The sequence below is a fragment of the Nanorana parkeri genome, unplaced genomic scaffold, assembly GCF_000935625.1.
Source record: "Nanorana parkeri isolate BGI_ZX_2015 unplaced genomic scaffold, ASM93562v1 scaffold1000, whole genome shotgun sequence".
Classification (NCBI taxonomy): domain Eukaryota; kingdom Metazoa; phylum Chordata; class Amphibia; order Anura; family Dicroglossidae; genus Nanorana; species Nanorana parkeri.
In genome coordinates, this window is record NW_017307268.1 from 542,682 (window position 1) to 556,295 (window position 13,614).

Sequence of the window (13,614 nt, forward strand, 5' to 3'; positions counted from 1 at the left end):
TAGAAGTGCTTCCAAAAGACTCCAACTTCCGAGAGGCGATGGTGTTTCGATCCACATTCATATCCGGCAGTGAAAGAGGACAATTATTCAAAGTGCTCACTGGTTCTGGGTAGGCAGCGCACGACACAACGGTGCGACCCTCCAATGGGTACCCAGAAAATGATACAAGGCAAACGCCAACAGAAGACAGAATAATAAAAGAGACCCCACATCGCTTTGTTAGTTCACAGATTAAAAAACAACCAATGCATTTTGGGGGCAAAAGATAATCCCCCTTCATCAGGGCCTGTGATATAATGAGAAACTTGAATGGACTCAGGGAAGTGCTTTCTCATATTAATCCGTGTGGTAAGGGCGTTACTGGTCAGTAACCAGCAGTGCCAGCGTTAATGGCAGTGACCAGTCACCCTAAGAGCAGCAGTGACCGGTCTTTATTACAGGAGGGGGCGGAGACAAGACCAGTCATCCTGCACAAGGAGAGAGCAACAGTGAGCGGTCTTTATTACAGGAGGGGGCGGAGACAAGACCAGTCACCCTGCACAAGGACAGAGTAGCAGTGACCGGTCTTTATTACAGGAGGGGGCAGAGACAAGACCAGTCACCCTGCACAAGGACAGAGTAGCAGTGACCGGTCTTTATTACAGGAGGGGGCAGAGACAAGACCAGTCACCCTGCACAAGGACAGAGTAGCAGTGACCGGTCTTTATTACAGGAGGGGGGCGGAGACAAGACCAGTCACCCTGCACAAGGAGAGAGCACCAATGACCGGTCTTTATTACAGGAGGGGGCGGAAACAAGACCAGTCACCCTGCACAAGGAGAGAGAGCAGCAGTGACCGGTCTTTATTACAGGAAGCTCCAAGTCTCACACTGGATTACTGCACAGATCTGGAAGACATACACAAAGCTCACCAAGATTCATGAAGTGTTCCCATGGCTCTTGTATGAGGACAATGTCTGCTGATCCCAGAGTTCAGCTTTAAAGGAACCCAAAGACATAAGAAGGAAGATGGAAGTTCTGAACACAGCTGGATCCTTCTGTAGACCAGTAATGGCATAAATATTCATGGATGGCTACTGACTTGGGGGAGTTGGGGGGGTATCTGCTCAGGTCAGGGGCTACCCACAGGAATGTGATTGTTTCCCCATCCGAAACTCTCCAGCCAAATCAGGGGACACCAATCCTATGTGACTACGGGTACCAAAGGTTCATCATTCAAGATTCTCATTAAATGATTATTTTTTTTATTGTTTCTGTTGTTTATAAACGGTCATCAAATCCCACAAAACGTATTTGTTGTTGTAGCTGTCCCAATTTAAGTCTTTTATCTTTGATTCCAGGGACCAATGGGTGCCCCGGGGCCACTTGGATTCGCAGGACCCAAAGGACCCACTGTAAGTTAATCAGTAATTACCTGCAAGTGACAGCTTGATCCTGTAACTCATTATTGTCTGTATACTGTGCGGTGTGATCATTATCGGGTTATAGATTATTATAATACGGGATTTATATATAGCGCCAACAGTGTGCGCAGCGCTGTACAATATAAGGAAGACATTACAATCACAATACAATTCAAGACAAGATGGTAAGGAGGGCCCCGCCCCTGAGGGCTTACAATCTAAAAGAGGAGGGGCCAGTGAGGAGGTAGCTGTGGGAATGAATTATGTGAGAATGTGAAGGTTCAGTGGTTAGGTTGAGGTGGGATCGGCTTCCCTGAAGAGATGAGTCTTTAGGGATCGCCTAAAGGCAGTCAAGGTGGGAGATAGACGGACAGGTTGGGGTAAAGAGTTCCAGAGGATGGGAGAGACTCTAGAGAAGTCCTGGAGGCAAGTATGGGAGGAGTTGACAAGGGAGCTGGAAAGCAGGAGGTCTTGGGATGAGCGGAGGGGACGGTTAGGGTGATACTTTGAGACAAGGTCTGAGATATAGCCGGGGGCGGAGTTGTGGATGACTTTATAAGTGACTGTTAATATTTTAAATTTTATCCTCCAGGCGAGTGGAAGCCAGTGTAGGGATTGGCAGAGGGGGGGGGAGGATGGAAGCCAGTGTAGGGATTGGCAGAGGGGGGGGGAGGATGGAAGCCAGTGTAGGGATTGGCAGAGGGGGGGATACAGACACAGAGCAGTTGGTTAGGTGAATGAGTCTGGCAGCAGCGTTCATGATAGACTGAAGGGGGAGAAGCCTGTGTAGTGGAAGGCCAATGAGGAGGGAGGTGCAATAGTCAAGACAAGATATGACATAGACATGACATGATATAGGTACATGGTATCATTATACTGTGAGGTGTGATCATTATTGGGTTATAGGTACATGGTATCATTATACAGCTGGAGTTCAGACACAGCAACATTGAAATGCATCAAAGCAATGGCCATGCAGTCTCCCATGTTATGGTATTTCTACATGAATGTCTATCTGTGTGATCTGATTGTGTATTTCTTCAACAGGGACCTTCAGGGAAGGACGGGTTACCTGGACATGCCGGCACACGAGGAGAGCCAGTAAGTTTGTTGCCTCGTCTGTACTAAGCTGTACTGAACACACATGTCTTCCATAACTCTTGTGTCAGGCCTGGTATTGAACACACATGACATCCATGGTTCCTGGTCCAGGCCTGGCTTTGAACACACATGTCTTCCATGCATCCTGGTCCAGGCCTGGCTTTGAACACACATGACATCCATGGTTCCTGGTCCAGGCCTGGCTTTGAACACACATGTCTTCCATGGTTCCTGGTCCAGGCTTGGCTTTGAACACACATGACATCCATGGTTCCTGGTCCAGGCCTGGCTTTGAACACACATGTCTTCCATGCATCCTGGTCCAGGCCTGGCTTTGAACACACATGTCTTCCATGGTTCCTGGTCCAGGCTTGGCTTTGAACACACGTCTTCCATGCATCCTGGTCCAGGCCTGGCTTTGAACACACATGTCTTCCATGCATCCTGGTCCAGGCCTGGCTTTGAACACACGTGACTTCCATGCTCCCTGATTAAGACCTGGCATGGAAGAGCCACATTCTTACCTACTCCTCAATTTTATTTGTATGACTGACTTCTGTTTAGGAAGTAATTGATAGATTTTATCTTTGCATTTTAGGGTTTTCAAGGCAAAACAGGCCTTCCAGGACCAACCGGGGTTGTTGGGCCTCAGGTATGTCCAGCATTTTTATTCTGTGTTGTACAATGTGTTCCAAATACACAATCTAGTGAATGAATAACTGTTCCTGTGATAGATATCTTAAAGCTTGAATGATGAGCTCCACCCAGCATGTGTTTATGGGTGGAGGGGGGCAGTTCCACAATTTACTTCCAGCAATCTCCTTCTCTGACTGCTCCAGCAGTTCACTGATATCAATGTGACCGAGAGGCAAAATCAGCAGGAATTATAGGGGCGGGGGCGGTTGGGGGATGGAACAAAACAGCGTCCCATAACCCTCCAATACAAATATTAATCACTACGAGTGTAATTGCTCAGATTGTTATAATAGAGTTGACGATACATACGAGGAAGTTAACACCGGAGAGAACAATTAAGACCAAGCGCAACATAGTAGCCCTTATTGAACAGTGTTTAACATACATTGTTGCAGCTGGTGACCAGGCATCTTCTCTCCTAGCGCAACTAATTGCTTAAAGTATTGTACATTTTATTAGTTGCTGTGTAAGCAAAACATTTGTCAGCTGCCATTTTGACAGCCAATAATTGGCGCTAATAGCGGTCGGGGGAGGGCAGCATTGGGGAGAGGAGCTGGATGTAAGAGATTCATCCTGAAAACTGTGTTTGTATACAAGAAAAGAAAAGCGGGGCTTTAAAAGTGTCCAAACCATACAAGACGTCCATCAAACATACATGGTTTTGTATAAACGTATATTTAATACATAAAGACTTGGTTACAATTAAAATGTCATTGACATGATACAATGTTACATTGAAATCAAACTACCTCCTTTTGGTGCCCATACATGTGTATATATATATATATAATTCATTAGTATAACATGGACTCCTTGAGTCCTGATTTCTGTAATAGTTGTATGATCCACTGTGGGCCCCATCTCCGACGCGTTTCGCAGCTGTATGTGCTTCCTCAGGGAGGTTGGAGGTATTTTCATGTTCACAAAGATGGCTGGATCTTTGGCCCCACATGCTGTCTCGCAATCACCAAACAGGTGAACAGGTGGGAGGTAACCGGGGATAAACAGGACTATTGCAGAAAATCCCATCGTCTGTGTTGTTCAGGATCAGCAGTCTAAGATAAGATAGACTGCTGATCCTGAACAACACAGACGATGGGATTTTCTGCAATAGTCCTGTTTATCCCCGGTTACCTCCCACCTGCTCACCTGTTTGGTGATTGCGAGACAGCATGTGGGGCCAAAGATCCAGCCATCTTTGTAAACATGAAAATACCTCCAACCTCCCTGAGGAAGCACATACAGCTGCGAAACGCGTCGGAGATGGGGCCCACAGTGGATCATACAACTATTACAGAAATCAGGACTCAAGGAGTCCATGTTATACTAATGAATTATATATATATGTACACATGTATGGGCACCAAAAGGAGGTAGCTTGATTTCAATGTAACATTGTATCATGTCAATGACATTTTAATTGTAACCAAGTCTTTATGTATGTATTAAATATACGTTTATACAAAACCATGTATGTTTGATGGACGTCTTGTATGGTTTGGACACTTTTAAAGCCCCGCTTTTCTTTTCTTGTATACAATTCCAATTGGGGGTGTGGTGCCCATCCCTAATGGTTCAATTTAATTCCTATGCTTTAAACTGAAAACTGTGTTGACGTTCTTTAGAAGGTATCTGTTACTCTCAAAATCCTGAAGTGGATACATACAATTGTTGATGTAATTACACATCAAGGTCGCTCTTCTGATCTTTGTTTGATAATGTACAGGGCAAATCAGGGGAGACTGGTCCAATGGGAGAACGAGGTCAACCGGGGTCACCAGGATCTCCAGGAGAACATGGATTGCCAGGCCCGGCAGGACGGGAAGGAGCTAAGGTATGGTACAATGCGTCAGTCTGGAATATCTAGACCGGAGGTTCTTAACCTGTGTAACCTCAGGACCCACATTTGTCCTCGGCCATCATGCCGCGACCCGAGTCGCACTGCAATGGAACGCGCGTTACGGTGCAGGCAAACGAAATGCGGCTGCAAGGTGTGTTTGGGGTACCATTCTAATAAATGGCAACGCAATACACCTCCCACACCAGAATGCACGGTCGGTGCCATTGCGTGATACAGTTTAACGCACTGTACTAGTGTGAATGGGCCCTCAAAAACACTGACAGACACACACGGTCTCTCACACACTCCAAAATTCTTTTTACAGTTTTTGTAAGGTCCACCCAGTCTCCCTACCTAGAGTTCTGGTCTCCTAGAACTGGAGTGGATCAATAGCCTTGGGTCCAGTGCTGGCTGCTGTGACGTGACGGGACCAGAATGTGACGTCACTCCGGTCCCGGCAGCTCTATAGGACACGTTGTCAGGGACCCAGGGGGGCCGCTCCCCACCAGGCTCGCCAGCGCGGGCATCTGGCGCAGGCTCCTCCTCCTCCTGGCAGGGCATCTGGCGCTGGGTTTGCCGGTGCGCATGCGCGAGATGCGCGACGCGTGCGTGGTACGCAAGCCGTGCGTAGTGCGCCTGCCCCACTCTGTGTCCCAGGTGCTACTCAGGCTGGGGGAGGTCCCCTGCATCTCAGCCCTGCTATTGGCTCCTGACTGAGGAAGCTTCCTGGTTGCCCCGGCAGCCAGAGGGTGGTCCTGGGTTTCCCTGTGTGTATAAAGCTGGTCAAAGCCTTGACTCATTGCTGAGTTATTCTACCTCATGGTGAACACCCAGCTCCCCCCTGTGACAACCTGCCTATTGCGATTGATCCGACCTCCCGGCTACCGACCTTTTTGCCCGTGAACCTCGCTGCCTGCCCCGACCCAGAGCTGGACTTGACTACTCTTTTGGATTGCCCTTTTGATACCTCGATCTCGCACTTTGCTTTTCGTCCCTGCCAAGGGGTTCCACTCACGGTCCAGCCGTCCAGCCTGACACACGTGTAAGCAATGCACGTATGGATGGAGCTCCCTCGCGGCCATAGCCCCATCCCACCCAACCTCAAGCTAACACTCGGTACCGGGCAGCATATTCTGAACGGACAGTACTGCGCTAGGGGGAGGCAGAGAAGCCTCTCATGTAGAAAAGTGGAAGGCACGCGGCGACCCACTGAACACGGGGTCGCCACACAGTTTTGGGTCACGACCCTCCAGTTGAGAACCAAGGATCTAGACCTTGCAAGAACTTCCTTCACAGAACACAACGTGCATGCAGGTACATTGTTATTTTATGGGTTTGGATCATGTCACAGTGCCTACAAGATAAACTGCATCCGGCAGAATATGATATTGAAGAAAGTTGACCATGATGCTGTAATATACTTTCCCATTAAGGGAGAACTGTGGGGTCAGTGTTTTTCCCCATAGTTCTCTTTAGAGTCACAGGGGGACACAAACTAGCGTCCTCCTGTCCCCCTAAGCTCAGTATATAGGGAGCTACAGCTCGCGGTATACTGAGACCGCCGCAGCCGGGACGGATCCCGACATTACTGTCGAGAGCCACCCAGCTCCATGATTGACAGCTGGCTCTGCCTATCTAGAGGCAGAGCCAGCTGTACCCGCCCCCTCCCCCGTCCGTCGGCGATGGAATGTGTGACCGCCAATAGGTGAAGCATTCCAGCGCTTTCCCAGCTGTTCCAGGGTAGATCGGCATCGCAACTCGCATGTGCAGGAGAACCGATCTGCCCTGGAACAGCTGATCGGTCCTGAAATGTCACCTCTCTCCGACTGCGATCTCACATTCCACCGCACTCACAAAGTCAGACAGAAGTGACATTTCAGGACCGATCGGCTGTTTCGGGGGACGACGGGTGTCCTGCACATGCGATTTGCGATGCCGATCTGCCCTGGAACAGCGCTGCCCCATATTGCAGGACCGGACCCCACTGAGGCTATAGGGGTGCCCAGGACCTGACCCCACTGGGCCCCCCCACAGCCTCAGGCCCCGGGCCCCCGCACCGGTTGCACCGGCGGTAGTTCCGCCACTGGCCTTGACTTACTTTTTAAAGATATGCCATGACCTGGATGAATGAGAACCTTCACAGACATTCAATGTACAGGAACTAGATGCCAACTGTCCCTAATTTTGCTGAAGATGAATCCATTGAAATATTTGTTCCTGAAAATGTCCATTACTGAAGTTCTCTTTGAAAGTTTAAAGCTGTTGTTAGCCAAAGGATGACATTTTCCAACCAGGTCAGGTGATGATGATCTCAAGTTTGTGTCTTTGGAAGACACACGACCGCTGAGAGATGATCGACCATATTGGAAAAACCTTTCCGATCATTTCTGCTCCTCCTCTGAGCGGGGAAGGGCTGGGCTGAGGAGAGCGGTGGCATCTCTCTGGGCCAGTACCTAAATGGTATATGTTGGGCTGGTGGCCCTGACAAACTTCCTTTACAGCTCTGAGATGTCATGCACACAAATGCTGAGAGCTGCAAAGGTAGCAAATGTTGGAAGACGGGCAACGGTGTTTCACAATAAACCAGGGGGGGGGGGGGGGGGGGGGGGGAAACCCCCCCTGACTCTGAAATAAGCAGCCCAAAGATCACCTGGCCATTCCTTATTTCTCCCCATTAAGTAGTGTGAGAATTGGCTTCAAATGGCAGCACTTTAATGACGTAGTCCACTCTCAAACATGTTCTTTTTTTAGGGCTTCCTGCCCACTTTTATTTAAAGGTTCACACAAGTTGACCCTCACAAGGTTTCTTCAACAAAACACAACTTCAGCGTTGTCATTTCAGCAAAATAACGATTCTTCACAGTCTCACCGACTTCAGGTTATCACTTTAACCCTCCCCACATAGGCTGCATCCGGCAGACACGCCACACAGGCTGGTTCCAGGATGGAGTCCTCCTGACTCCTGGACAGACACCTCCTTTGTCTTCCAGCTGGAACCCTGAACCTGACCCAGCATCCTCTTTATAAGGCAGGGATGTCCAAACTCCGGCCCTCCAGCTGTGCTGAAACTACAAATCCCATGAAGCATCTCTCTCTCCGGGAGTCATGTCAGTGGCTGTGAGAATCTTGCAAAGCCTCATGGGATTCGTAGTTCCACCCCACAGCTGGAGGGCCGCAGTTTGGACATCCCTGCCATAAGGGCTGTGCTCAGGTGCGCAATCATTTGGTGCCGGTCACCACTAAAGGCCGGACCCAGGAATGGAGATTTCTTCCCTCCCAGCTCTCTTAGAAATCTCCTGGCTCCAGGATCACAACTATAATACAGAAAACCCGGAAAGAGTCTTAGAGCCGGCTCGTCCCTGGTAACAGTACTTTCCTGGAGCCGCTCGGCCCCTCTTGCTGGCAATCCTGGGTGACTTTGATGCCACATTATACCGTGGTATTGCCACACAATGCCACAGTAGACATAAATGTGTACCCTCAGCCCATTTATTTGTCTCAGCTGACAGGAAGTGCTGCATAAGGGTGGTTTGGTCATAAACAAGCAAGAATTCGCCAACCTTCCAACGACTACCAAATTGGTGTTTATTGGGAAAAGCAGAGCGCAGCAAACAGGTGAAGTCCTCTGTTTTGAGGATGACCCTTCCCTAGTAATGGTTGTCAGATTGTGTCTGAAGGTCTTCCTGTCTTCCTACACATACAGATGCCTTTTCCCCAACCAATGGCATGCAATTTAGGTGGTGACATACTTCTAGTTCCCTACAGACCCCCCCTAGTTGCTTCTATTGTCAGACCATGGACTCACTCAGTGGCCGGATTATTATATACACCGAGTGGCCGGATTATTATATACACTGAGTGGCCGGATTATTATGACCACCTGACGTTTGTAGGCAAATTAGCTATAATTTGGCGCTGAAGTTGCTAGGGGGCCAGACCATTATAAATAGGGAAGCGGGTTGGTTACCACGACAGTAGAAGTGATTGGGAAGATTCGGGGAAACAACGCGATGTAACAGCCTTGGAACGCGGGATGATTGTTGGCGCTCGGAGCCATGGAGCGAGTATCAGCAAAACAGCAGAATTCGTTACATGTTCAGGAGCGGCTCATTGTTAAAGTGTTTAAAGACCGGACTGTCAGCCGAAAATCTGGGTCTGAGCGTGCGAATTGTGGCCGCCAGCGACTAGTCAATGTTAGGGCAGAACGGGGGAGGGGCGAGACCGGTACAAGACAACAGAAGGGCAACAGCGCCGTGTCAGATTCCTCGCATCACCTTTCACCATCTCGCGGAGTCACCAGGCGGCCCAACCAAGTACTGATGGGGGGGTCATAATAATCTGGCCACTCAGTGTATACCGTATAATAGATATAGTGTGGGCTGAGTTGTGCCAATAAGCTAATGTGGCCTGAGGTGTGCCCGTGGCCGCGCTGTTAGGTACGCCTAAAAGGGGGCATACCAAATGAAAAGGTGATGGAACTTTAAGTTATGAAGAGGGATGGGTGGGTGGGAGGCAAACGCTTCCTCTACAACGTCAGGCAAGAAAGGGAAGAGGAGGAGTTTAAATAGCCATAATCCCCTCCCACAAATACAGGTTCATAAATTAACCTTCATACATGTCAGTGTTGTTAAAATTGTGAATGTCATTTTTATATGACAGGGAGATCCCGGTCCTTCTGGCAATGCAGGTAAATCTGGACCTCAAGGGCTTCGAGGGTTTCCAGGTGCGAGAGGAATTTCTGGGGAAGCGGTAAGTCACATCAACATCTCACATCTTGGTCGAAAATAATGTGCTCCATAAGCTTGGAAGCAATAAGGAATATGTTCTTGTCACTCTGTCCATTGCAGGGTCCAGCTGGGTTAAAAGGTGGAGAAGGTCCACTTGGTCAAGCAGGTGCCACGGTAGGTGTTCCTAAATCATTGTTTCTAGTAAATGTTATATTAACAAGACAAGAAGGGGCAGCACGCTGAAATAACAGAGTAGTGGTCACCTGACTGAGCTTACTGCTGAAAGCCGAGTCCTGATTGGTTTGCTTTGCAGAACTGCGCGTGATTTTCCTTGTTATTCACTAACGGTCTTTTTGTGTTCCTTTGTCTTCATTTTGACAATGTCTGCCGTGCTCTTCGTATTCCTAAAATTCGCTCCCAAGTTTCTTTTATGTAATGTGTCTGTTGTCTGGCAGTATGCTCTGTTGGTAGCTACTCTATAGTACTAAACCTTTGAGGACCACCCGACCATCACATCCCCTATATGCCCAAAAGTATATAGAAACCACTCCAGGATATTGGGTCCAGGTGCGTACAGTGAAGGGTCCTGTTAATGCCCCAGCATTGCTGTCCCCCTGTGCACAAAACCATACAACAAACGTATGGTGCACATCTCCCGCTTCCTCTTATCCCAAGAATGGTGCAGATTTCATTTTCTGACATCTGTCAGAATCCAGAGCACCCGCAGGTGGCACTGGAGCCGGGGTCCTGCGGTTCCTGCGCTCGGCTGCGGGTGTCTCCCAGCTGCCGGTGATGATCCCATCACCTGGTGCTTCCTGGGAGGGTATGTAGGCCCTCCCTGCAGTCAGGACGTCGGCTCAGTATTTCGTTGCCTTCCCCTGACTGAGTCCTGAGCCCTGTAACCCGTTACCTGTAACCAGTTACCAGTTACCCGTCTGCAGTCCTGAGCCTCACACCTGTATGCACTATATGCGGTTCCTGCGCTCGGCTGCGGGTGTCTCCAGCAGCCAGGAACCAGACCAGGACTGGGTGGTGCTGGAACCTGCAGCTCCAGTACTCACCTGCGGGTGTCTCCCAGCTGCCCATGATCATCCCATCACCTGGTGCTTCCTGGGAGGGTATATAGGCCCTCCCTGCAGTCAGGACGTCGGCTCAGTATTTCGTTCCCTTCCCCTGACTGTGTCCTGAGCCCTGTAACCCGTTACCCGTCTGCAGTCCTGAGCCTCACACTGTATGCGGTTCCTGTGCTCGGCTGCGGGTGTCTCCAGCAGCCAGGAACTGTCAGGAACCAGACCAGGACTGGGTGGTGCTGGAGCCTGCAGCTCCAGTACTCACCTGCGGGTGTGCCCCAGCTGCCAGTGATCATCCCATCACCTGGTGCTTCCTGGGAGGATATATAGGCCCTCCCTGCAGTCAGGACGTCGGCTCAGTATTTCGTTGCCTTCCCCTGACTGAGTCCTGAGCCCTGTAACCCATTACCTGTAACCCGTTACCTGTAACCCGTTACCCGTCTGCAGTCCTGAGCCCTGTAACCCGTTACCTGTAACCCGTCTGCAGTCCTGAGCCTCACACCTGTATGCAGCCCTGAACCCTTCCTTGTAACCAGTCCCTGGATCCTGAGCCCTGATACCTGCTTTGCAGTTCCCAGCCCTGTTTCCCGTTTGCTGTTCCCTCTTGCTGCCGGTGTGTTTTCATTCTATTTGAGTTTTCTCTCTTGCTTGTGTTAGCGTGTGGGTGTCGGTGGGGTTTGTGGCTTTCCTGTTGCTGTGTACCAATAAACTGTATGCATATACCCTATCCAGTGTGGTCACATGAATTCGGTCTTCTTGCGTGGGTACCTGCATGTGGTGTGGGGACACCCCTGACACCATCATGGATGCACACCACTGCTGTGGAACAGAGTTATGTAATGAATTGGGGACTTCCCGCCAGCTTGAGGAAGTCTGTCAAACGAATCCGAATTTCCGTTTCCGAAATTCGTTAGCGGTAGTTCGTTCGAACGTTCGTTTCGTTTTCGTTTCTTATTCGTTTCGTTCGCTCGTTCGTTGGAGCAAAGTGACATTAGAGGAGAAAAACATTTTCCCCCTCAAATGTCACTTTGCTACGAACAAATGAACTACCGCTACCGAATTTCGTCCGAATCCGAATTCCGAATCCGAATTGACTTTCACACACGAATCCCGAAAAACGAAATAACACAAATACGAATTTAAAACGAAACGAAACTAAACAAATTTTTTGGCAGTGCTCATGTCTACCACTAACGCTAATCACTGTTCTTTGTGTCTTCTTCAGATAACCTTCTCGCTTTCTACTTCCCATAACCTACATAGCTTTCCACCAATTATTTCATGTAACCTCATGCAGCTTTTATTTTTTTTTATTGAAATGTTACTTCACATTCTGTCATAGGGGCCTACAGGAGAGCGGGGTCCTCCTGGAGCAGCTGGAGGAATAGGTCTTCCGGGGCGTCCTGGGTCGCAAGGACCTCCCGGACCAGCAGGAGAGAAGGGAAACCCTGTAAGTAAAAGGAGCAGCGGTGAATAAATAAAAGTTTGGCGCTGGTATTGTACGGCCAGGGCCCATTAAGTACCTAATCATTCACATTGACTATAGCACAACTAAACTGCAGCTGGACTAGTGTCCGGTCTCCATATTAACCGAACCGGGCTGCAGTCCTCCATATTCCATTTTGACGATGGTTAAGGTGTGAGCCTGCGGTCTGAGGTCATCAGATATATATGTGCATATAAAAATGATCATCTACAAGAGACTATTAAAGGAGAACTATGAGGGGGGGGAGGGGGAGGGGCTTTTCACTCCCCTCATAGTTCTAGCCGAGCTGTGACAATGAGACTGTCACAGGTCGGCTCAGTAGATCGGGAGGTGAGGGAACACATACCGGCGTTCGCTCACCTCTCGATCGTGTCACGGCTCTCTGCCGTGACAGGGGGAGGGGCTGGATTCCCCGCTCCGATCCGCCAGCGCTGACTGGCGGGGGAGGGGGCGGGTACAGCTGGCTCTGCCTCTAGATAGGCAGAGCCAGCTGTCACTCACGCAGCTGGGCGGATCTCGACATCGATGTCGGGATCCGCTCCGGCTGCGGCGTCTCAGTATATAAGGAGCTGTAGCTCCCTATATACTGAGCTTAGGGTGACGGGAGGACGCTAGTTTGTGTCCTCCCGTTATCCTAAGGAGAACTATGGGGAAAAGACCTGACCCCGACTAGAGTCTGTACAAATACCCTGTTTCCCCAAAAATAAGACCTAGTTGTGACCATTCCCAGGGCCGGTGGTGGCATAAGGGGGGAACTTGAAGAGCCGCGGGAGAGAATCAGCGGTGCCAAAGAAGCCGGCGCTAGAGGAAGCGAGGCAACAGCACCGGAGGGAGCAGAGCCGCATAAGCCGATGCCTCCTCTATAGCGCCGCCTCCGGTGACAAGCCAAGTGATACCAAATGCACTCCGCCTGTGAGGAATCAATAGTGAAAGCGCGCTTCGCCCATTCTGGCCAGCGATTGGTTACCAAATGGCTCTTGGAAATGTACGGCCCCCCTGATTGCCCTGATCACCATATTTTTGTACATGAATAAGTGTGGATTGTTGTACATTAAAGGAGAACTATGTGGACAGGGCTTTTCCCCATAGTTCTCCTAAGGGTAACGGGAGGACACACAACTAGCGTCCTCCCGTCACCCAAAGCTCAGTATATAGAGAGTTACAGCTCGCGGTATACTGAGACCGCCGCAGCTGGGACGGAGCCCGACAATTCTGTCTGGATCCACCCAGCTGCGTGAGTGACAGCTGGCTCTGCCTATCTAGAGGCAGAGCCAGCTGTACCCGCCCCCCC

At 49.8% G+C, this 13,614-nt stretch overlaps 1 protein-coding gene across 1 annotated transcript in view; it reads left to right on the forward strand.

Moving 5' to 3' along the window:
* Positions 1-12,267, forward strand: part of LOC108795736 (collagen alpha-1(XI) chain-like) — a 57,673-nt gene extending 45,406 nt beyond the window's left edge. Inside the window, exons 30-36 of the mRNA XM_018567023.1 lie at positions 1,341-1,394; positions 2,451-2,504; positions 3,103-3,156; positions 4,927-5,034; positions 9,700-9,785; positions 9,884-9,941; positions 12,180-12,267. Of these exons, the coding sequence (XP_018422525.1) occupies positions 1,341-1,394; positions 2,451-2,504; positions 3,103-3,156; positions 4,927-5,034; positions 9,700-9,785; positions 9,884-9,903 (376 nt within the window). The 3' untranslated portion in view covers positions 9,904-9,941; positions 12,180-12,267. The remainder of the gene's footprint in view (positions 1-1,340; positions 1,395-2,450; positions 2,505-3,102; positions 3,157-4,926; positions 5,035-9,699; positions 9,786-9,883; positions 9,942-12,179) is intronic.
* Positions 12,268-13,614: the final 1,347 nt, after the last annotated feature.